Source organism: Choloepus didactylus, chromosome 7 (assembly GCF_015220235.1).
Source record: "Choloepus didactylus isolate mChoDid1 chromosome 7, mChoDid1.pri, whole genome shotgun sequence".
NCBI classification, from domain to species: Eukaryota; Metazoa; Chordata; class Mammalia; order Pilosa; family Megalonychidae; genus Choloepus; species Choloepus didactylus.
The window spans coordinates 150,910,463-150,935,827 of NC_051313.1; the positions used below are offsets into that span (position 1 = coordinate 150,910,463).

The following is a 25,365-nucleotide window of genomic DNA, read 5'->3' on the forward strand; positions in this document are numbered from 1 at the left end:
GGGATGGTTTCCGGAGTGTTCTGCAGCCTTGGCGTGATTAAGTATGTCTCTCGAGGAGGGAGATTGCTTTACTCTGGTAGGGCAAGCAATGGGCCTCATGATGCATTGTTTCATTTTTACTTAGCTACAATGAAGGAAATGTGGCCTCCCTTTCCTCTTTAATGCAAACCTGGAAATCATTTGGGGATAGAAATTCAACAAATATATTCAGAGATCCAGTTTGCCGAGATGACACACTAGAAAGAGAAATCTTTGCCCCTTGGTGGTGTTTGGCACTTGCAGAGGATGAAAGGGAATCGAGTACAAAGGGGGTCTCCCAGCCAGGCAGGAGGGGTTTCTTGCATTATTATCAGCGACTCCCCTGTCTCACTGCCCCCCATCCCAGCTTGTACATGTAGAAACAGCTCCCCAGGATACCTGGATGGGCACACCCTTCCCTGCCCATGCCCACCACTTTCACACAGATAAATCCAGAAGCCAGATGGTGGCTGGGGTCTGTGGGCTTTATTCCTCCACACTGTCCATTTGCCACAATGCTGTATTAAAAACAAACCTCCTGACCAAGAGGAGTGGAAGTGAAGGGGTGAGGACTGACCGACTGGAAACACATCTGCAGATCAAGAACTGTTCTGGCCCTCAAGTGATAGACTTTTGATAGCACACCGAATGCCATCCCCACAGATCCCACACGACACTGGGCTACAGAGACTCGTTCCCCCTTCAGTGATACCCAGGCCTGATGGCCCTTGGCAACAACTGGTGCACCAGGCCCTCAGCTTCGCCCCTGAGGCTTCCGGGGTAATGGGGAAGGGCTGACTCGGGGTCTGCCTTTGCCTGTGGCCTGGGGACCCCACATGGGTCCCGGAACAGTGGACAGCTTTTTCGTGGCAGGCCCTCTTTCCCATCGTCTGCCCCGCTGCAAGCTGCCACGGTAGCTACTGGGGCCCTTCCCGTCTTCCTTTTCACCTTAGGCATCAGGGTGAGAGAGCGAGCCTGAGCCGGTGATAACTACAAGCCCCGTCCGTTTTCAGACACCCCAGCTCCTTCCTTCTCCTCCCTTCTTCCCTGAAACACATTTTCTGACCAGCTCCTCTCCAGGCCCACCTCACGATTAGAACTGGTCCCAGTTTCCTCTGCTGCCCAAGAATAGGAAACCACGTGGAAGATAAGGATGGTGGCGTTTCTCTGTTTAGTGTGATGCTTGGAGTCTAAGTCCCTGTAAAATGTTGAGAGAGATGTAAGTACAAGGGGAGCCGCTTCTACCCCAAGACTCAGGACTTGAGCGCATGGAAATGGCCAGCCCGATCAGGCTGGCACCAGCTGCAGTTTCTTTACCTTAAAATGAGAATGACCTTCCCTGCCCTGCGTGTGTACTCCTGAGTGATGGCAAGGGGAAGCGTCTACAAAAAGGGCCATGGCTCAGCACATGGCAATCGTTATTCCACCCTGAATATTTTTGGCAGTTATATTTATTTCTGTAGAAATTGGTGCAAGTATTTGGTCCTCTTTGACATCACAGAAAATGCAGTAAAGATACACTCTAATTTTAAAGAGGGCATAAACACGGAGGTTGGTTTCTTGGGTTTAAACGCCAACTGGTGACGTTTGCATGTTGGCACTGAATGATTTTGAGGATGCCGGAATTCTTCATTCTAGCGTGCTACTAAGAGGAGGAATTAATACATCAGCCTGTACAGTCTTTCTGTGCTTACAGTTGTTTAGATGTAATTACTAGTAGAATACAGATATCCAGTCGGTATTACAATATTTGTGCTCCTGAAGCACAAGCAAGACGAGACTTGCCCTCTCTCTCTCTGTAAATCTGGCATCCGCCCGCTGACGGATAAACTTGGCACCTTCTGCCCTCTAGTGGCAAACTGGAGAAAGGCAGAAAATGCATCATCAAAAACAGCATTTTGTGGGGGCAGAAAATGAACCTTAGACCCATTCTATGAACTGAGACATCAAAAGAGGAAAAAGAAAGCCAGAAACACATACCAGATTCTGCCACAGTTGTTCCTGATCTTATGAAATGATTGCAATGAATCCTTGTTAGCAAACCAAACAAAATTGTTTTTGTGGAAAAATACATGTAACGATATATTGCCTATTATATCTGCATATATACATGTTGCATATTAAGTACATACACGTACAGGTAGATAACTTTTTAAAAATGAGCCCTAAAATCCTACCTGAAGTCAAATATATTTCATATCATTTTCAAGGGGCGACTTTTTTCCAGTGGCAAGCATTTCCTTCTTTAAGAATGAATCTGTGTGCGTCCCTCTTTGAGAGCCTGTGCACTCTGCTTTTCTGGAATGTTAGCCCACAGGTGGACTTTACGTTACCCTAGAAAGGTAAGCCCTCTCTGCTCGTCATCGCCAACATACCTGCTGACAAGAAGTCAGGCCAAAGTCCGGGAGACCCTGGAGGAAATAACCCCCAGCAGGTGTCCAGGGCCTCGTGAAGACACAACCATTATCCCTGGCCCCCGATACGCCCCTCACAGCCTCCCCTGCTATTCTAAGTGTCAGCAATATTCATCTGATGCATGGATTCGACCGCACTGCTCCGCATGGTGGCCATCTATATTTAACCTGTCCCAGCCATTTGGGGAGCTGACCCTCCTACCTAGGAAGCGGGGTGACCCAGCGAGCGTTCATAAAGCACAGCGTGAGCCAGATGACACTCTAGCAGAGAAGTCTTGCCCTTGAGGGCTCATCGGCCAATAAAGACGAGAGGCAAATGAACAGAAGTTGTCAGAAAGATGCCGTGACCCTCTGCCAGGGAAGGGGGTGGTGGGTATCTGGGAGACACTGAGGAAATGTAAATGTATTGCTGTCCCTCATTTGTATCCCCGTGATGGCACAGCAGCACAATGGCCTGGCCGGATCTGCAGCTTTTGGTCTCTCCGTTGGGGAAAGCCTCAACACATGTTTATTATCTTAGGTCTCTGAAGGTCAGGAATCTTGGCTTGGCTTAGCCAGACCCTCTGCTTCAGGGTCTCTCGCAAGGGTGCAGTCAACTGGGGTGGGAATTCAGACCCCCTGCTCACCTGAGCCAGGGGCTGCCTTGGGCAGGTTGGCTGCTGCCTGCAAAGATAAGGAGGTCCATTTCTAATTGAGAGAGGGAGAAAGCGTAGGGAGAGGGGGTCTCTTCATTTTTTTGATGTGAAATATTACAAAAAGGGGTTAGAGGACCCCCACCATCATTGTCCCTCCCATACACAGTTATCATTTATATGTTCCATTCTTTGAGAAAAGATGGTTGAGAATAGTTTATTCTTCCTGTCCATACCATAGATCCCTCCGTCTGTCAGATATGAAGACAACCCTTCCACACAGCTGCCCACTTGGCAGCCCCAGGAACAGCTGCCCTCTCAGGACTCCCCTTGGCCTGCTCTGGCCCCGTCCCTCCTAGCCCAGGGCTGCTGGGGGCCTTGGGACCCTCCCCCTACTGTGGATCCCTGGTTCTTGTCCCTCTGGGTCAAGCCAGGACTGGCCTGAGGTAGGGTCTGTTGTCACGGGGCCACAGGTAGCTAAGGCAAGACCATCTTTTCCCTACATGTCAATAGCAAATCCCTTTAGGAAACCTTGGGGATAGAGAAATAGGCTACACAGTTCCATGGTGGGCAAAGCAGGACAGAAGGCCCAGCCAGAAACAGCAGGTGACAGGAAGCAGGTGGACAGTGTCAATTCTTGGGAAGAAAAGATGAGGCCAGTACACCACCTCCCCACTCACTCACCCAGAACAAGAAGCTTTGGGGGGTTTGTGCCAGCAAATCCCAGTCCCTACAGCTGGAACAGGTGTGTGTGTGTGTGTGTGTGTGTGTGTGTGTGTGTGTGTGTGTGTGTAACTGCTTCATCGGGGTATACTTGGTGTACCGTAAAATTCATCCATTATAAGCATACTATTCAGTGATTTTTAGTAAATTTATAGAGCTGCGCAGCCATCACCATCATGCAGTTTGAGGACATTTCTGTCATTTGGGAAAGTTCTTTCATAACCATTTGCAGTGAGTCTCCATCCCTGCTCCTAGAGCCACTAATCTGCTTTGTGCCTCTGTGGACTGCCTTTTGTGACATTTCACCTAAGTGGAATCATACAAGCATGTAGCATAATGCTTTTGAAATTCATCCATGTTGCAGCACATGTCAGTACTTCATTCCTTTCATTTAATGGTTGAATAATATTCCATTGTATGGCTAGACCACATTTTGTACATCCATTCACCAGTTTACAGACACTTAGATTGTTTCCAGTTTGGGGCTAGTGTGAATAATGCTGCTACAGACATTCACATATATGTTTTTCTGGGGACGTAGTTTCCATTTTTCTTGGGTAGATACCTGGGAGTAGAATTGCTGGGTCATACGTAAGTTCACATTTTACTTTTTCAGAAACTGCCAAACTGTCCTGAACAGCAGCTGCACCATTTTACATTCCCACCTGCAATGTGTGAGGTCTCCAATTTATCCACCTCCTCACTAACACTTATTATTGTCTGTCTTATTGATTATAGCCATTCTAGTGGATGTGGTTTTGACCTGCATTTCCCTAATGGCTAACAATATTGAGCATCTTGCATGCTTATTGACCATTTGTGTAGCTGCTTTGGAGTAGTATCTACTCAAATCCCTTGCCCATTTTAAAATCAGGTTATTTGGCTTCTTATTGAGTTATGAGTTCTTTATTCTGGAAATAAGTCCCTCATCATGTTTTGCAAACATTTTCTGCCAGTATATATCTTTGTGTGTGTGTGTGTGTGTGTGTGTGTTTTAATTTTCTTAACAGTCTCTCTAGACGGGCAGAAGTTTTTAATTTTGAGGAACTCCAATTTGATCTATTTTTTTCTTTCAGGGTTTCTGCTTTTGGTGTCATATCCAAGAAATCTTTGTCTAACCCAAGGTCTCAGATATTTTCTCTTGTTTTCTTCTAGAACATTGGAATTTTAGCAGTTACATTTAGGCCTATGGTCTATTTTTAATTCTTTTTTGTGTATCATGTGAAGTAAGGGGCTGAATTTATCTTTTTGAATGTGGATATCCTATTGTCTCAGCATCACTTGTTGAAAAGACTATCCTTTCCTCCACTCAGTTTGCCTTTGCCAAAAATTAACTGTAACGGTTTCATTCTGAACTCACCATTCTGTTCTGTTGATCTATATATCTATCAATACATTATGGCCACACTGCCTTAATTACTGTAGCTTTATCTTAAATTGGGAAGTTAAGTCCTCCAACTTTATTCTTTTTCAAAACTGTTTTTGGCTATTCTGAGTCCTTTGCATTTCTAAAAACATTTTAGAAACAACTTATTTTTAAAAAGATGTTTTTTTAAGCGCCACTGGAATTTTGCTCGGGATTGTGTTGACTCTATAGCTCAATTGGGGAAGAACCTGCCACCTTCACAATATCAAGTCTTCCCATCCATGATCATGGGCTGTTTCTCCATTTATGTATCTTTTTAAATTTGTCTCAGCAATCAATTTTGTAGTTTTCAGCTTACAAATCTTGCATTTTTTTTTTGTTGTTTCTTTCTGAGTATTTTAGTCTTTTGATATTATTGCTAATGGAATTTTCTTAATTTCATTTTCAGATTGTTGCTAATATGTGGACATACACTTGGTTTCTGTGTATTGATCGTATAGATTGTGAGCTTGTAGAGCCATCAGTTTCTGAGCTAGGAGCCACTTATGGTGCAAATCAGGAGAATCACCAACTCCTCCAAGTCTTGGGAGTTGACATCCCCACGTTCCACCTGCTGTAAGGACCTCCCCACTCCTCAGCCCACCTCTGCCAGTGCACGTCCAAGGAGACAGGTCCCTGTGTTGTGGAGCGGTGCCTAACTCCTGAACAGCTCCATTAAAAAGTCCTTCCTTAAATCAATCCAGTAACTTCCGTGCACCAACCCAGGCCTGCTCTCTGGAGCTCGGTGAACAAGTCTCCCACCCCTTCTTTGAGCCAAGGCAGCCTCCAGCTGCTCCCCTGGTGTGTTCAGTGGCCACTCCCTCTGGCCTGTGCAGCTCAGGACGTGGTGGGACACCACCTTCTGTGTTCTGAGCACCGCACCTCTCTACCAGCCGGCCCAGCAGCCCCATGCCACCCACGGCTCCATCCTAGGCTCTTATGTCAGAGTACAGGCTTCCGGAGTACCCGCTCCTCCCTGGGACCTTCCGGTGGGTTCCTACAGGTTGCCTGGGGTGGAGACAATGGCTCCTACCATAGGCTTGAATTTAGGATTCCAACTCAGGGCTGCAGTGAGCTGCACTCAGCTGGGGCCTGGAACATTTCCCAGAGATGGGCACGTTTCCATTGGGGCTCTGCAGAATAGGAAATACTTGGGACACAGCAATAAATGACATTAACTCTTTCAAATTATCTTTCAGTCCCTGCACGTATAGCAAGGCGAAGTGCTAACCCTTGCTAACCCTCAAGCCATTTTTAAAATAAGGAGCAGGCTTTGAGGAATAGCGTAATGTAATATCACCTTGTTTAATTCGTAATTATTTATGGCAGGTGAGACTGGTTTTCCATTTACAGAATTTTTACAAAATTAAGTTGACTTATTTGAGTGGATAGGGGAAAACATGAACCGAACGAGGGCGTGCCCCGATGCTGCCGAGGACGGCGGGGGATGGGGAGTGGGGGGAGATGGCGAGGGCGGAGGTGGGGGATGGTGCAGCGTGGGCTGGGGAGTCGTGGGCAGAGGGGGGATGGTGCGGCGTTTAAGGAGGGGTGGCAGCGTCCAGCTCTGGCCCCCAGCCAAGCCCCTCTGCCCGTCGGGGCGCCTGCGTCCGGCCTCTCACCTGTGCGCCCTTCCTCGGCAGGTGCGGCGGGCTGGGACTGGTGCTGGCCAGCGCGGGCTTCGGCATGCTCACGGCGCCCATCATCGAGCTGCACAACCAGAAGGGCTACTTCCTGCACCACATCATCTTCGCCTGCTGCACGCTCATCTGCATCATCTGCATCCTCCTGCTGCCCGAGAGCCGCAACCAGAACCTGCCCGAGAACCTCTCCAACGGCGAGCACTACACGCGGCAGCCCCTGCTGCCGCACAAGAAGGGCGAGCAGCCCCTGCTGCTGACCAACGCCGAGCTCAAGGACTACTCGGGCCTGCACGACGTGCCGGCGGCCGCGGACCGGCTGCCGGACAACGCCACGGTCAACGGCATGAAGTCCATGTAGCCGCGGCCAGGTGGGGCGGCGCCCAGGTGTGCAGGCGCGTGAGCAGCCACCTGCCGCCTGGTGGGGAAAGCGGTGTCTGTCACAAAGCCGAAGGCGCGTGTGTTTGCAGGAGGGAGACTCGATGTTAATAACCCTTCAGAGACTTTCTTTTCTGCCATGAAATGTTTGTATTTATTTTGGTCATTTTTACAAGAAGCACTTTAACTCCCTTTCCTCTCAGTGAGCCCAAAATGAAACCACCTCCTTCGAAAGAGAAGCCCGGCCATTCCAAGGAAGACACTTCAGTGATGAACTCAGTGGCTACTTCTCTTCTCTGGAGGGCAAACACACTACTAACCACCGCCACCCCCACTCGGGACTGCCAAATGGTTTACTGGGGGGCCCCCAACCCCAAAGGCTGCCTGCCCGCCCACCCAAAGTCAGAGACATAGAACACCACAGTGAACCATTTCCAGGACTGCAGACAGACAGAGTGAAATGTAAATTAATCAGGTTTTTGCTAGAGTCTGTGTATTTTTTTTCTTTCTTTCTTTTTTGTCCTTTTTTTCCTGTCTGTAAGGTAAATGCTTCTGTTCCATGTGTTTGGGGGAAAGCAGTTCACAGATACCATTAAAACCAGCTTAGTCTTTCCTTCAGGGCCAACCTTTTGTACTGAATGCTGGATGCTCTTTGGGGGAAAGCGTGAGCATTTCATGGAAAATGTGAAATGATCGGTGGTTGCTGTGCCACCGTTTCCGGACACCAGGTCTTCGTACTTAAGTACACGATGAGCAAGCAAGTGTGCTGAGATCTGCAACACTTTCCTTTTTATTCATCCAGATTTAGCTCCAGCAGGAATCTCTCCTCTTTCACAGCCAGATTTTTTTTTTTCTTTTTTTTTTTTTGGCCGGCACTACTTGAAAACCTGGCTACTTTCTGAACTAAAAATAATAGGACAAACTCACTAAAATAGACTAAATCCACAGGAGAGAGCAAGCTGCTCTCCCAAACCATCACCTGTTACCCACACCTAGAGCACACACCTCGTAGGAAATCACCAGCTTGGATGACCGTCAACTCTCACTGACTTCACGCCCAAAGACTGGAAAACCTGCGGGAAATTTTCCTCAAGAGCCGCTGTTCTTCCTCACACCTTCCTTTGGTGTCCCCCCCTTCCACCACCTGCTTCTCATCACTTCCATTGGCTCAGAGGGGGGCACCCAGGGCAAGGAGAGAGATTTCTCACAGGTGAGTCCACCTTCCACCCAGCCTCTTACAAGCATCAAGAGAAGTTCAGAGAAAGCAATAATTAACCAAAGGTCAATACCCATCCGGCTCCACTATCCAAGGGTTGTGATTCTGTTCTGTGTTTTGTCCTAGCAGTGGTTTCCCCTGGCCTTTTCGGGTCGAGCTCTTCCACCTGTCCACAGGGGTGGCTCAGAGGAGACTTGGAGGCTTCCTCAAGGACACCAAGGTGGCCCCAGAGGTCGGCTCCTCTGAGAAACAAGCCTTATTGGCTCAGGTAGATGCCGCTTTGTAGCAACAGTCACTGGCCTTTTCCTGATGGCCATGGGATCTTCCTACAATTCCGAGGGCGTTCTGAGCAAGAGGCTCCTGCTGGCCGCCTTTCTCTCCTTGGTGCACAGCTTTGCCGTGGGCCACGTCCTTCCAGGGAAGCCTTGGTCCAGGGCCTGTGTTCAGCAATTAGATGACTTCCAACTAACGGTAGCTGGAATCCAGACAGCCAGGAAAGAGGTTCACTCAACCTGCCCTTTTCTCCCTCTCCACCTTCTCACCTGGTCTGCCGCTTGCTTCTTCCACCCACTTTTCCCCTTCAAAAATGGTACAATGTCATTGACTCGATAAAGAGGTTGCAAGGGAGGCAGACAGCCCCGAGACACAGTCTCATCCACCAATGCCTGGAGCTGCAAGAGCCTTGCTCAGGAACCAAGTACTTGGGAATGGGGCTCCAATGACCATTCAGCTCGACCGACTCCAAGCCCAGCTCCCCTCATCTGCATTGATCTCTTTCTTTGAGTCGCTGCTGTTCCATGTTTCCATGTTAGCCCACATTCACCTTTACAAAGGCCTTTTTTTAGATGTGTGCAGCCTTCGCGTGCCAAACTCGTGAAATGCCTTCTGCCTTTTTTTTTTTTTTTAAGAGTCCTTGCTGCAGAGCCACCGGCAGCAAACGCCGTTCAGGACAGTGTTTGGCATAGACGGCAGCCAGGCCATTTGGCAAGGTGGGAAGGCGGGGGAGCCCTGCGTGTCCCAGGACACCTCGCAATCCGTTTACTGTGCCGTGGAGAGACTTTTCAAACAGGAACTGTGAGCATCTTTACCTGGGGATAGCTCAGGTAGCGCTTTGTTGAGAAATATGTCGAAGCTATAGAGTGCTGGCAGTAACTTCTAAGAAGGTGGTGGCAAGGTACGGCACTCAAACTTCTGTTCCAGGGTCTCTGACCTCCATCTCAAATGACAATAAAAACACAGGCCCGACAAGGACGATACTGTCTGTCTCAGTAGTCAGGACTGATTCAGCAGATGTCTGGCAGAGAAGCCAGTTCTGAGGGCTGGGCTCTCGGAGCAGAGGAGAGGGCTGTTTCCATAACCAAAGTCTAGCGGGTGTTAGTGAGCTGAGACTGACTTGCCAGTGACCCCTGCACGTGGCATCTGCAGCTTTTCTGTCTGTGAACAGCAAGGACGAGGCTGAGCTCCATCTCTGCTGGCTGTTTCAGCTTAGGGGAATCTGAAGCTCTTAAGGAACATTTTAAATCAATGTAGCCGAAGCAGAAAAGCTCCTCCATGGGGAGACCCCTTGAGTCTGGCAACAAGACAGCCAGGCATGCTGCCCAAACACACATTTGGTCTTGCCCTACTTTGTGGGAAGGGGCTGGGCCGCCATCCCCCACCTCCAGTCTGTCCTGCTAGAAAACCTTCTGTCCTGTTTCCTCAGCGGTCCTTAGGGAAAACACTTCTCAGGCACCTGCCACTTTGAGTCAGCCCTCCACACCCCCTCCCAGGGAGAAGATCCATGCTCCAGCCACTCTCCCTCCCCTCACCTTCCCCCACCATTCTGTGCATCCTCTTCTAACTCTAAACATCAGGGAGCGCGGGTCCCCTTTCAATAAATTATGCACAAATGTGAACGACTGAGACAGGGCTGGATGTATCTTCTTTTTTCCTTTTCCGGATGTCAATGATTCTCATCAATTACCCTACATATTAGCATCCAAGACAATAAGGAATGAACTTGAAATGTTTTGTTTTCTTAAAGAGTCTAATTATCTGCAACTGGAGGGAAGGGACTGACTGGTAAGCTGGTTTGGCCACAGAACAGAAAGCAAGCAAATAAAAACCTCATAAAGGGAGGACTGCACTCAGACATTACCGCTTCCTAGAGCCAAACGACAAAGTCGCTGAACTGGAAGTGCCACGAGCCGTGTTTGTGACGTCCCACAGCCCAGCCCTGGGTGGCGCACGAGCGCACTTGGGGCAAGTCCCAGGCCGGGCCTGGATGTCTTTTGAAGGACAAAGCTTCACTTTAATGTATTGTGCATAACGTTGTGGGAAAGCAGTCCAGTGTATTATGTCCAGTGGGGTCTCTCCCCTCCCTCCGGTCCTAGCTGCGACCCCGACTGTTTCAGATTAGGTTTTAAGGTGAGAAACGTGTTACTGTGTACGTGTTGATTGTGCCGTCTGGTGGTGCTCAGCCATAGCACAAGCTTAAATCGAGTCCAGAACCGTCGTACAAAGCTAAATGTCTGCATGATGTCACCTCTGTTGTAACTCTGGGGGGAAATTTCTATGTAAATGTACAGAAATAAAATGTTGCCCCATTAACAAACTTCCTCTGGAATGTCTTCCCTACCTCATCTGATGGTATCCAATGAAGGACATTTCACTACCACCATGAGTAATAAAAATGCTCCCTGTTCATTCAAATCTCCGGGCATCACTATTTAACCTTGCTGTAAACTGCGTCTGCACTCTGGCCCCAGAGGGATTGGCGTCCCCTCGCTTCGCTTGGAGAGCCCTCGCTGTCCCAGGCGGTCAGTGGCAGAGCGCGCCTTAAACGTGAGCTGCTTCCTGAGCGCCAGTCTCGGGCCACCTGAGAGACGTGTGGCCATCCGTAAATTTAGGAGGAATCTTTTTCTCGCCTCCTCGTGTTCTGCTCCTCCACAGCCTGAGGGTTCCTAGAGAGGTCCAGGAATGAATATCGTACACTGTGATTCTGTGAGGAAAGACTGGTAACCCCAAAGTCTCTTAATGTAGTATTTTTTAACCAGAAAACATTATTTCTTTAATAAAGTATTTATACCAAACTCTTCTCTCCATAGCCCTGACTTTGTGTTACTTGTTATTCCCAGAGAGGTGCTGCTGTACTTTCCAGTGACTGGCTGTGGTCCTCAGAGGTCAGTGCAGTTAAGTCTGTACAAGAGGTGAGGGTTGCTGAACCCCACATTTACTCTCTGAAGAGCCTGCAAGTCTTGGCTGAAGTGTCACCACCGCCATGGTGCCAACCACTTGCTCAATGGACGATTTCTGCCGCTGCATGAAATGTGTCATCAGCCCTGTCTTCGTTTCTCGGCTGCCATAACAAAGCCCTCGCAGTGGGTTGGCTTGACAACAGGAATCTATTGCTTCACATGCTCAGAGGCTACAAGGCTTGCTTCTGGGGATCAGAAGTGTTCTAGCTAGCAGGCAGTCCTTGGGTTCCTTGGTTTTCCCATCACATAGCAACATCCTCTCCTCACTCTTCCGCATCCCATTGACTTCCAGCTTCTGGCTCCTCCCCAGTGGTGCTTTCTTTATAAATCCTCCAATGATAGGATTAAGGCCCACCCTGATTTTCCAAAGGTCCTATTTACAATAGGTTCACACCCACAGGAATGGGATTAAGATTAAGAACATATTGTTTTTTTCCCTGGAGTATATAATTCAACCTACCCAGGGCCCTAACTATCCACATCCAGTAACAAAAGGAGCCAGATGCACCTTGGAGATTAGAAAGTTCTTTGCCCGTGGTTCTCAACCTCCCTTTCAAAGCTTCGATATATGGGTTGCAGACCCAAAGGGTCACTGGTGAAAGGTCCCCTGGAACTCTGACCCATGAAATACTGGCTTTCATGGGAAAAGGATATAAAGGGAAATGTGTAGCATGTGGTGCTAGAAAGAAGATTGGAATCCATTTCAGGTGGTAGGGAAAAAACACTAAGGATTAAAGATGACCAAAATAGGAACTTGGAACTTGGGACAAAAGAAAACACTATGAAATAATAACAGAAGAGCAAGGAGGAGCTACAGCATTTGGATCCATAAAAAATGAAGACTTATAACCTTAATTCTAATTGGGAATGTACTTATTAGAGCCAACAAGAATTTTAACTCTTCCTTGGAATATTAGACTAGCCCCCCCCCTTCAATCCCAACAAAATGGAAGCCCCAGTAAACCTCTCTCTGAGAGAAAAATGTTTACTTCCTATTCCTGTTTCTCTCCTTCCCTTGATTAATCAATATGAGCCTAAGGGCCCAAACCCTGGGGAAGTGAAGAAGGAAAGCTTGTAAGACTAACACTTTAAAGATGAAATGTAAACACACAAACTGTGGGATGCAATCACTTTATTTAAAAATTATATTGTACATAAGTTACAAATCTTCACTTCTGCCGGTCAGCTAGAACTTTTCTGGGAAGGCCTCCATTTCTTCCTTGATCCTGTTTTCCACCAGCAAGGCAAAGCTGCCGTCTGTGTTGGGGAGGTTATAGCTGACAAACACCTGTTTGTTGGTCTTCCTGGCTAAAAAGAGAAAACACGCTGACATGCCTGTCATGGAAAGAGCCGCATGCCCCACCTGAGAACGGGATTTTCAGGACAGAGGAAATGTTCTAATTGGGATAGCTCCCTTCAGACAGCTGTTGCGGAGGCAGACAAGGGCGCTTGGGCCCCTTCCTAGTTTCTAGAACAGCGTTTCTCAGCAGGCCCCAGAGCAGCACATCCACGTCACCTGGGAACTGGGTGGAGATGCTCGTTCACAGGCTCCCTCAGATCTACAAAAACACTGGTGGTGGGACCCAGCAATCTGTGGAACAAGCCCTCCAGGGGACCCTGAACACTAAAGTTTGAAAGCTGCTTGACGTAGAGGGTTGTTTTTTTTTTTTTTCATTTTAATTTCAAAAGCATGGATAATATAATATCAAAGTATTTAAAGTAAAATAATAAATTTCACCTTTAGCACCATTCCCTCCACCAATTCCAAGCCCCTCCAGGAAGTAATCACTGCACTTCTATTATATCTGTGTATACAGACAATGGATAACTTTAGATTTGATGTTGAATATGGATTTTAGCCCCTTTCTACAGAACCAGTGATAAATGGTGCAGATAAATGATACAACTGCAAAAACCAGGCTGAGCCCCATGCCCGGAATCTGAACTGAAGACAAACCTAAACCAGCTAAGTGCCAGTTGTGCCGGTGCCCACCAGGGCCCTCCAGGCTGGCCTCCCTCCAGGCCAAGGGCAGTTGAGAAATTCCTCTTTGCCATCGAGGGGCCTCCAGCCCACTTTGCAGCCCACACTGGCATGATCCCCGCCATCCATCAGCCCCCCTCAGGAGACCCTCACCAGAGAGGGAAGCAGGAACCAGGGCAGCACACGCACTTCCCCACGCTCCAACTGTGGTTCAGGGCACACCGCAGCCCTGGGTCGTCTCCGTGGCATGGCTCTGCCCTGTCTGTGGCTGTGGGCTCCCCGGTGGCTTCAGAAGACCTGGAACCCCTTGTGTAAAATGAGGAGGGGCAGACCCAAGGCCTTTCCCTCATGAATGGGGTGACATGCCTGAGACTGTGAGCGGAGAGGGCACTAGGCCTCATTGCCTTCCATCAGCCTCTTGCCAGGGCACCTGACTCACCTATGGAGAAGATGACAGGCAAGCCCGCCCCTCTGACCCAAGGACACTCCGTGTCTCAGCTCACATCTTCAATAAACCACCTCATGCTCTTCCTTCTCCCTGCCCCATTTGGGCCTTGGAAACTCCCAGATGAGTAGCATGGGTGTTAGAACTTGGGGGGGGTGGGCAGACACAGCCCACCTAAGGGTCCTCATGTTTCCAGGGACTTCCTGGCCACTCCCATCCCAATCTAGCAAGCAAACACCCACTGAGCCCCTGGGGCTGAGTTCCAACTTCAGCTTCTCTCTGAAGTCCTCCCAGGGCCCCTGCCTCCCCAAAGCCCCCAAGCACCCCGACTGCCACACTTCTCACATCTTATTACAAATACTTCTATGTCTGTCTCCTCCAATAGAGCAAGGGCTCCCTAAAAACATGGGGAGTGGGACTGATTTGTTTTTTTCCAGTGCCCCACAGATGTCTAGCTCATAGTTGGTGGAGCACAGCTCAGTTACCCCAACACAGTTGCAGTTCATGCTGTTGTCCCAGCTTAACTACTAACTGCACCCCTTTCACTCTAGCAAGTGTCCCAACGTGGACAACAACTTACATGATCACTGGATTAACAGGTAACTGATAAACGTTGATGAACAAAATGCAAAGCCACGGATTAAACACTCTTTACAGGTCCGTGAAAGAGAGCACTTCCCAGGGGCACATGCAAACAGAGGTCTTCAAAGTCGTCCAACCCGCTTTCCCCCTGCCCTGGGTCTTTATTCGTCCATTAGTTAATGCCCCTGAGCACACCCCCACTGTGTGAAAGGTGCTGTGCTGGGGGGTGGCACACATCTGTGATATGGGTTCGGAGGTGAATCCCTCACAGTCAGTAAAGATGTAAAGGGAGCCCCGCAGGAACTGCCTGCCCCCACGCTCAGAACAGAGGGAGCCCTGCATGCTGTCACTCTAATAATTACTGTGGCCTATGTGGGCCTCTAGCAAGTCAAGGCCTAGTGGGAGAAGAGGCAGACACTTCTCCTAACAGAAAGAAAGACAGTCCCTGAGGGCAAAGGTCCCAACCAGGTGAGGCCACCAGAATCTTAAATCTCCAGATAGCGATTTTTTAGATCTTGAATTTCCCGATAGTCCCCCAACTTTCACCTAGAGTGTTTTCCAAAGAATATTTATTAAGTCAGCTTTCTGCCATGAAACCGTATTATCCATGGGGGCTTAACTTCCCAGGCCAGACCACATATGTCTACTTAACTCTCCAAGCAGCATTTTGCAATGCTAAAATAGAAAGCAACGCTGTCACAACATAAGCAAACAGAAGTAGAAAAATAACATTGTATCTTACTGAAGCAAAGATGTTACTAGTTATGACTTTTCTTGTGGCTAACTTCTGTGCCAATTAAACTGCCATGCCGTCAATTATAAGACGCATCTGATTTCAGAGAGGTTAAACTGTGACAGAACGTGTGTTCACAACTGGGTTGAACAGAAGCAGCTGTTCAGTTGTCCTACAAGCCGGCGCTGGAAGAACAGCTGACAGTACTTGGACCAGGGCTTCCTGCTCCTTTGCGGGATGCCATGGGCTGCCAAGAGGCGGGGGGCTCGGTCCCCAGGGTGCAGGGCCTCATCTGGTTACCCCAGCACACTGCCCCAATATGGCCATTTCCCAGGTGTTGTGGGGACAGGAGAAGGTCTGGGAATCACAAGTTTTGGGATGATCAGAAACAAGTCGAGGGTGTTGTAGAAACACTGCCAGACAGGTGACCCATGGAACCCCACCAGCTGTGCTGCCCTCCTTCAGTGGCAGGAAAGCCCCTCCCCTCCAGGCAGCCCACTGTGATTTCAGCCACTCTAACTGCTAAGATCGGTCTTGCAGGGAGCAAAAACATGTCTGCCCACACACCTAGCTCTGCCCCCAGAGCCACATGGAATAAGAGGACCCACCAGAGTCCTCCAAATGCTTCTGTGGTCCTAAAGTCATCTCTCTTCCTGGCTAAGAGGCCTTCTTCCTTTCATCTTCCTTATAAATACTGTTTTTAGACATCCCCCCATTCTTACTACCCCTCCAGACAACCATAGATCCAGACAACTGACCAGCAGGGCACAGGGCAGTGCAGGATGACCCTCTCCTGGGTCCCCCCTGACCTCAAGCTCTTTTTTGCTGACATAAGGCCTCCATCTGGAGGAGATGTCCGAGCCTAAGCAAGGTGCTTAACTTTCTCGGAATAAAACGTCATCTTCTTACCTGGATGCACCAGGCAAGCCCTGTCACCCCCACTGTGGCAAGCCCTCCAGTTCTCTCTCTCTAAACATTAGCATTTTCCCACAACTTCACGTGACCAGGGATGGGTGTGTAGTAATCTGTTTACTATTAAGTGCATTACCCCATAAACCTTTACAAATACACACTGACATACTCAGAGGCAAAGGGGCATCATGTCTTCAACTCACTTTTCCATGACTCGGGGAAAAAAATACCAACATGAACAGAGAGAGGGAATGGGAACAATTGTGAAATCCAAGTGAAGGGTAAGCAGTTCTGTGTACCTTTTGGGCAACTTTTCTGTAAACCTGAAATTGCTTCCTAATGAAAATTTACCTAAATCATTTGCTCATCAGGTTTCTGTAACTCCAGGCTAGAGAGAAAGTGCACTGGACAGTCCTAGGATGCCGACAACCTCCCCACACCACCACCTCCACCTGACTTGTGCCCAAAACACAGTGTGGCAAGTCTAGAACGTGCTACTCATCAACCTGCATGTGACACTCTCTCCTGCTGTGCCTCCTTGGCTCCATGGCTGCACCTCAGCATGACTTAAACATAAATTCCTACTTACCAGGGACTGGGCTGATGGAATTTTCCTTATATGTAGTTATCTACCACAACTGAAACATAACCTCCTCAGATTAGGGATTGGGGCTCACCCACTGGTGTTCCCCAGCGCAAGGGACCCCGTGGGGTGTAGCAGCTAATTCCGGCACTGAGCTGAAAGGTAATTCTAAAACAAGCTGCTGCAGAGGAAGTTGAGGCTGCCTAGAATCAGGAGACTACCTAGCGGTGGGCCACTCGACTCAGGGCAGGAGGCACATTCTTCCCCACGCTGCCTGGGGATTTATGGGAAAAGCAGGAGTGTGGAAGTGGGAGGGGTGGAGCCTTTAACCCCGTGTACTCCACCACGCTACCCACTTTCCACTGCGTTCCTCAGCCAGCCCTGAGCTCCTTTCCAAGCACTGGACAGCATGACGCTGAGTGACAGCCAGCTCCCCCATGGCTGGGGCGCCCATTGCACAGGCCCCCGGACCCCTGCCCAGCTGCAGGCTCTCTCCTGGACCTGAGGAGGCAGACACACCTCAGGAAGGAACCCCACAAGCCTGTTACTTGTCAGCTTGGACGGCAGCCAGCAGTCATGTGGGGTTCCCCTGGAGTGTACTGGCCCTGAGACTCACAGGGACCCAGTGCCAAAGTCTGAGCTCACGTAGTGGGTAATCAGCTGCTTTTCCTCTTCCTGCAAAGGCTCTTTGCTCCAAAGTGACCTTCTTTTGGTCCCAGGAAGCAGTGAGGCCCCAGGACTGCTCTTACGGGACAGGGGTGTGTGCGCCGTGGGCAGCCCCAGGCCAGCGGTACGTACCTAAACGCTGGGCCAGGCCCGTGGACGTCGTGTCAGAAGTGTCTCCAAGGAGGGAGGTGGACACGGGGACGGAGTCCTAGAAGCAAAACAAAGAATGCAGTGTTGGTTTCCTCCCAAGAGCAGCTCGGCTGCGTTTCTGCTGCCTCTGATTCCTTATGAAGGTGGCAGTGCCAGGTTCTGACAGGTCAGAATACATGTACCAAGAAAAACAAGGGCTTGCATTTGTGTCAGCAGCCAAAAAGGCTCATCACCTGATGCACATGAGGTGACTTCCACAGTAACAAACAGAAGAAAAGCCACAGAGCTGTTAAGTTCTAGAATTTCATTTGACCTACGGGCTTGTTTCCGTGTGGGAAACTCCAGAGTCGCTGAAGGGAAACGATACAGCTAGGAGGGGAGCAAACGAGATTGTTAAGGTCACAGCAAGGAAAAAGCCAACCCAAGCACAGATGCCAAGAGCCTCGCCCCTCACAAAGCCATCAGCTAAGGCAAGAGGTCTAATCTCCCCATCTCGGCTTGTAGGAACACACCCCACTCCCCACAAGGCACATCTGGATTCAGCAAGTTCAACAAGAGCGCTGGGACTTGGGGAACGGGCACCAGCCACCAGGGTCCAAATAGTGAAAATAAAACTTCCAAATGTACTTGGCTAGCACTCAGATAAGAGGCAATAAAACCAAAGAACCAATATAAATAATGCTAAGGTATATAAACACAGCCCTTCACCATTAAAAAGGATCTAGCTTAAAAGAAAAGCCCACTTGCTTGTAATATGGCCAAAGCTACTCTTAATAAAACAGCAGACTTCTAGAAGAAACAGCCTTAGTACAGAGGTCTAAGTATCTGGGGACATGGCAAGGTTTTTAGAGGGACTGGACTTGTGTAGTCAGAGGCTCTGGGGGTCAGTGCCCACCCACCACCAGCCCAGGCAGGTACGGCCAAGCTGACCAGAAAGGTGCTATGTACAAACCTCTTGTCTTCTAAGGGTTCAAAGGAACTTCGATACAGACAGAACAAGAACGTGTTCAGGGCTATGAAAAATGACCAAAAACCACAGGATTAGAACAAAAGCATTTACTCATGCCTGTTTGTTGAAAAAGATGCAAAAACACGATCCTACTGAATAAATTTGCTGTTTACATAGTTCAAGTTCAACATTTAGCTGAATACTGATACTATTTTCAGTTAAAATCTCCTGAAAAAGAAAATCCACCTCAACAGGGCTGCCTTTTCCCACCAAAAACAAAAATAAAAACCCCACACTGATACACATTCTTAAGGTTGATTATTTCCAAAATCGGACAATGACAAGCTGGCCTCCTTGGCAGACATGTGCCTGAGTCCTAGTGTAGCTGGGGCACCCACATCACTGTCCCCCACGCAGGCAAACGTGTCCTAGACTATGTGGGCAGACGCAGGGCCCACGTCCTGCCGCCCCAGGCCGGCCCCTCACCCTGGTCTGCGCTGTAAGAGAATGCCACCCTAGCTCAGCAGCCTCTCCAGGCACAAGAGGCAGGGCAGCTGGGAGGGCAATGGTGCTGTGCAGTTTCATCCCATAGTGCCCTGCTTTTTGTGAGCGGGTTTAGGGGGAAAAGGTGGGAGGAAGGATTCCTCACATCCTCCATGCACGGTGAAGCCAACGTTTTCTGTGAAGGGCCAGAGCCTCAGTAATTCAGGCTCGGTGGCTCATAGGGCCTGCACAACTCCACTCTGCTGTCAAGGTGGGGAAGCTGCCACAGACGATACCTATATGGATAGAAACAGCTGCGTTCTAGTAACACTTTATTACAAAGGAAGGGGTCTTTATTTCCTGCCTTAAGCTGTGGCCTGTGTCTCTTTTCCCAGGTTGGTTTGGTCTTCTTCCCCAAGAAGGCAACGACCAGGCACACAAGGTAGCCAGTGAATGGAACAGGGCTTTCGGTAGGTCTGTTACCTGAGCTGTAGCCCTTTTCCTTTTCTGGACTGGTCCTGGCAGACTTTGAATTTCCAATTGAGAAAATGCATCCTACTGGGATCTCTGACTACCAGGGGTCACACTCCCAAAGCACCCCCAGGAGGGGCCCTTCCTCAATACCCCAAAACAGTGCTGCACCAAGGGGGCATGGCCTGACCTGCTGTTTATGACGGAAGCCTTAGAAGGCAAAAGGAGAGAAGGTGAGGTGGCGCCACAGTGCCAGACCCCCCAACCCTGCCCGCACCGTCCGCCCCTCCAGGCCACCTCAAAGAGGAACTGCCACATGCCCAAAGACCCACCTGCCAGGCCCCACCAGGAAAGAAAAAGGAAACACACACATAGAAAAGAACAGTAAGGGGAATGGAGACGGAGAAGAGGACTACCACACAAGGATACCCTGAAGTCCCAATGCCGACACTGTCTAAACTCCAAAGCAGAATTAACAGCTCCCTCCTCTAATTCCCACTGCCCCCGACTGGCCCCTCACATGACAATCCTCACTGCTTCCCTGACTTTGGGTTACTGAAGTCATCCCTGGGGAACCTAAGGAAGGGTGAAGAAGGCCTCACTCACAGGCAACAGTATCTCATGAGCCAGGCGCTGGGGATGCAAAAACTAATACAGACAATGTGCACCTTTTCTCCCGTGAGGGAGCCAGACAGTGATCTGCAGAGGGGACGGGTGCAGACAGGCTGAGGCAAACAGGAGCAAGTGTTAAGGGAGGAGATCGGAGCAGTCACAGGCAGCCTGTGGGGTCCTGGATTGTACTCCGAGCTTACCTCTTCAGAGCTCTGAGCAGAGGAGTGGCAAGGTCTGACTCCAGTTTTAAATCCATCTCTGCTGCCCTGTGGAGAACTGGCCACAGGGAGCAAAGGTGGAAGCAGGCAGGGGAGAGGAGGTGATGGAGGCCTGGCCCAGGTGGTCAAGATGCAGAAGGAGAGAGAGGAGTGGGTTCCTATAGAGTCACTGATTTGGCAGGTGACATCAAGGATGAGTCCACGGGTGTAAGGACACCCTGAGCACCCGGAGGGACGGAGCTGCCGTTAGGAGAGAGAGGGATAGCTGTGGGAGGAGTAGATTTCGCCGGGAAGATTTAGAAGTTATTGGTCTTGAATATGTGAAGGGTGAGACCCTTATACCGCCATGTGGAGTCCCAGGAGTGCAAAGGAGGGGAAACAGGAGACTGCTGGCGATGCAAATAAATGCAAGTGTGGTCAAAACACACATGGTATGAAAGCTACGGGACAGGTGGCATTTCCCCAGAAGAGAGCCGGGACAGGAGGAGCCGGCGAGGGGGCGGCTCCCGGGGAGGGCCGGGCCCCGGCGCCCACTTGCCGGCCTAACAGCGCCCCGCTCCCTAAAACTTCTCGAGAAAAGTCGGGGGAGGCCTGAGGGGGTTAGGAGGCCGGCGACACCCGCGCACCTAGGGAACCGATGCCCCCTTCCCCGCCCTGACCCTTGACCCTCGACCCCTCCATCCCGCCTGCACTCACGTAGCGGCTGCACATGGCCACGGCGAGGTTGCGCAGGTGCGGCGCGGCCCCCACCCACAGGAAGAGCGAGTCAGTCAGCCGCATGACGTGGAAGTGGACCAGCTGCTCCCACAGCCTGGCGCTGAAGTTGTGCACGGACACGTCCCCGCCCGCGGCCCCCGACGGCCCCTCCATGAGCCCGACCCGCGCGCGCCCGCCGCCCCTGCGCGCGCCCGCCGCCAGACACGAGTCCGCGAGCGCCGAGCGCCAGCCGCCAGGCCCGAGCCGCCGAGCGCCGAGCAATCGAGCGGCTTCCGCTTTCAGCCCCAGGAGGGGGCGGGGCCCGGCGGGGCCAGACACTTAAGCTTCCAGAATGGCGTCCGGTCGCTATTTGAGGGCCCGCATCTTCTGTCACCTTGGGCTTGCCTCTACCTACCTCTACCCCATTTGGGGCGAGCCTCAGTTGTGCCGGGAAGCCTGCTCTCCCCGTGGACAGAGTCCGCTCCTTTTCTGTGCAGCAAGCCTATTATTATTCATGCATGAACTCAAGTGCCGAAGCTAGGATCATGAAACGTCGCCCTCAAAAGAAAATCACTTTTTAATTAAGTTCCTGGAGCAGCGAGAAGAGCCCCCTCCATCACAGTTTGGTTTGATTCGCTTTACCGATATCCTCCTCGTCCTAGCAGCCCTGTAACTCCAAGGAAAGCCTTCCTCCTGGCAAGGATACTGAGAGAAAGCCTTCAAAGGAAACTGTCCTAAGGCGGCGGGAGGATGTGTAGGTGTCTTTGGACTCAGACCACCGGAGCTGGAATCCTGTGCAAGCACGGGCCTTGGGCTAACCTTTCAGCCTCTGTAAGACTCAGCGTCTTCATTTGCAACAAGAAAGGCAACGAGAGAGGACAAAGGAAGAGCAGAGAGTGGTGGCCGTCATCATCCCTGCCGAGGGACTCTTTATCTTGCAATGCACAGAGCTGAAATAAGGAAGCCTTCAGAGGGTTAAGGGAGAGCGCTCCTGGTCAAAGAAAACAGGGCCCGCTTTGTCAGCTTCACTGTTGGAGTTTAAGCCAGAACCATCAGAGTTTGGCTTTTAAATCTGTCATAGGTCTGAGTTTACTAAATTGAAATTTAAGGGAATAAATACAGTTTTGTTCCATTTGCTAATTATCAGTATTCTGATAATATAGTTAACTTTCAAGTAAATATTTTTAACAGCTTTATTAAGTAAGGTGTAATTGACATACTGTAACTGCATGTATTTAAAGTGTACCCTTTGAAGTTTTGACAAATTCGTATAACCCAGGAAAACATCACTACAATCAAGATAGTGGATGTGTCCCTCACCCCCAAAGGTTTCCTTAAACCCCTTGGTAATCCCTCCCTCCTACTTTCCCTCCCATCACCACTGATCTGTATTCCTTCACTATAGATTAGCCTGCACTTTCTTGAGTTTTATATAAATGAAATCATAGAGTATGTACAATTTTGTCTGGCTTCTTTCACTCAGCAAGATTATTTTGAAATTCATCCATGTTGTTGTGCACACTGATAGTTCTTTCCTTTTTATTGCTGAATAGTATTCCATTCTTTCGCTATACCACAATTTGTTTATCCCTTTACTTGTTAATGTTCGTTTGGGTTGTTTCCAGGTTTTGGCTATTACAATAAAGCTGCTGTAAGCAAAGGTATACAAGTAAGTCTTTGTATGGACATATGCTTTCATTACTTGTAGGTAAATACTTCGGAATGGAATGGCTGGATCATATGATAAGTATATGTTTGACTTTCTAAGAAACTGCCAGCACATTTTCCATCATGATGTACCATATTCCTTTCATATCAGCGGTGTACGAGAGTTCCAGTTCCTCCACATTGTCACAAAATAGTGAATAATCTTTTTAATGTTAGCCATTCTAATAGGATTGTAGAGGTATCTTGTGATTTTAATTGCATTTCTTTGCAATTCTACCTCACATCATACACAAAAATTTACTCAAAATGATCACAGACCCAAACCTAAAACTATAAAACTTCTAAAAAGAAAACATAGGATAAAACCCCAGTAACTTTGAATTTGACAAAGATTTTTTTAGTTAAGACATGAAAAGCGTGATCCATAAAAGAACAAATTGATAAAGTGGACTTCTGCTCTTCAAAAGATGACTGCTAAAAGAAAAAGACAAGTTGCAGACTGGGAGAAAATCATTAAAAAGCATATATCTGATAAAGGTTTTGTATCCAGAATATGTAAAGAACTCTCAAAACTCAATAACAACAACAACAACAACAAAAAACATCCTATTTAAAAATGGGCAAATGATTTGAATGGGCACTTCACCAAAGGAGATACACAGATGACAAAAAAGCACAGGGAAAGATGCTCAATATCATCAGGCATTCAAGATATTATTGATTCCCTACTCAATATAGGCAGTGCTTAGCCTTGTTGGAGAAATAAATAGGAATAAAATCCATTTTCATCTGCTCATACTGCATGTGTTGAGGGGTATTATGTGCCAGTCACAGTTTTATCTAAAAGAGTTTCTGACTCAGGAAGGTAACATTGAGCACACACATATCATCTCTTCTTCCTCTAACCAAAATCTATCATTATGATAGTAAATGAATTATAACATATAATCCCCAAGCAGTGAAGAGAATGGGAAGAGAGCTTTCTGTAGACAAGGGATTCCAATCCATTTTGGGAAGAAAGAAAGTGAGTATCAGAGCCTTCTTTAATGAAACAGCAGGCAGAGGGAGCCACAGAGGAATATGGCCAGAGGTGTAAAAGAGGAAAGTAACCCAGCTGGCAGAACCTGAGGGGCTCCAAGCTTGGAGCCTGCAGCTACAATGAAGGAGTGGGACAGAATATGGGGAGATGAGCTAAAGTTTTATAATGGGACAAATGATCCCACTCACACCTCCACTTGTCTTTCATGCCCTCTAATACTCCATCCCCCTAGAAAACAAATAAAATTTTCAAATGGAGGATTTATCCTTAAAGCATCTTAAAGAACCATCTGGGGGAAACTATGGCAACTAGGTAACACCTGATTGCCTCACTATCCTCCCCCACATCCACTCAGTGCAAACCAACACTTGCTCCTCTCTGCTCCTACAGCTGAGCTCAGAGCACTTCTGGCGAAAACCACCTGAACCAGCAGCCACAACCAGTCATGCCCTGTCATGGATTGAATCATGTACCCCAACAAAAGGCATCTTTATCTGTGTTCCTGTGGGTGTAAACCCATTGTATATAGGACCCTTTGAAAATGAATTATCAGTTAAGGTGTGGACTCATTTGTGCATGGGATCTTCTAAAATCCTGTTTAGGTATAGTCAAATTGAATTAGGCTGCGGCTTCATCTGTATTACTCTAGTCCTTTGCAAGTAGAAGAAATTCTCCTGGATGCAGTCAGTTGAAGGCCACAGGAAGGAGCCAGAAGTCAGCAGAAATCAGAAAGGCAGAAACAAGGAGAACGAGATGGTCACGTAACATAAGGCAGAGATGCAAGCCAAGGAAACCCATTAATCGCTGTAAGCCAGCACCAGAACACCACAGAATTCAGGGAGAAAGCATGACCTTACTGATGCCTCAATTTTAGACTTCTAACCTCTGAAACCATGAGCCAACAAATTCTTGTTATTTAAGCCAGTTCATTGTGAGGTATTTGTCACAGCTGGAAAACTAAGACATGCCCCCAACATCAGCTGCCCCTTAGACTCTGCTCTGCAGTCCCCAGTTCATGTCCTCTCTCATTCTCCTTAAGGACTGTCCTCACCCACCCCAAGTCCTAACTCAACCCAGGGCCAAGGTCAGCAGATGATTCTGCTTCTGGTTTTACAAGGAAAATAGAAATTATCAAGCTTGACCTCCCCAGTGCTTTGTCCCTCTAGTCAAACATCTTCCTCCTCTATTATAGTGACAGATGCCCTCCTCTTGTTGAAGGTTAATCTGCCCACCTGTGCTCTGACCCTATCCTTCCCCATGTCTTCAGGAGCCTCACCCAACTAATCATGGTGACATCTCTGAACACTGTGATGGATGCCGACATATGTCACCAAGATCCCCCTTCAAGAAAGTACTTGTCCTAGCTGCTGGATATGCTGTTGGCAGAAAGCCTTCTGTATCACCTCCTTCAAAGTCTGCAATAGCCACAGAGAGAGCTGCCTTACCCGAGGTCTCACTCTTCACAGTGAAGCCCCCAGCCAATGACAGATGGAGGTGGCAGTATAAAGGTCAGCTCTT

The 25,365-nt window shown here is 48.9% G+C and overlaps 2 protein-coding genes across 3 annotated transcripts in view; one reads left to right on the forward strand and one right to left on the reverse strand.

The window, feature by feature from the left end:
* Positions 1-11,114, forward strand: part of SLC22A23 (solute carrier family 22 member 23) — a 198,286-nt gene extending 187,172 nt beyond the window's left edge. For both annotated transcript variants that reach the window (XM_037842557.1, XM_037842558.1), the window contains exon 10: positions 6,833-11,114. In XM_037842557.1, the coding sequence (XP_037698485.1) occupies positions 6,833-7,190 (358 nt within the window). In that variant the 3' untranslated portion in view covers positions 7,191-11,114. The remainder of the gene's footprint in view (positions 1-6,832) is intronic.
* A 1,662-nt stretch (positions 11,115-12,776) lies between these two features.
* On the reverse strand, positions 12,777-21,341 carry PSMG4 (proteasome assembly chaperone 4). The gene is made up of 3 exons (XM_037844598.1): positions 21,141-21,341; positions 17,694-17,769; positions 12,777-12,967 (listed from the first exon to the last, which is right to left on the reverse strand). Exons 1-3 carry the CDS (start codon positions 21,312-21,314, stop codon positions 12,846-12,848), a joined length of 372 nt encoding a protein of 123 aa, XP_037700526.1. The 5' UTR covers positions 21,315-21,341; the 3' UTR covers positions 12,777-12,845.
* Positions 21,342-25,365: the final 4,024 nt, after the last annotated feature.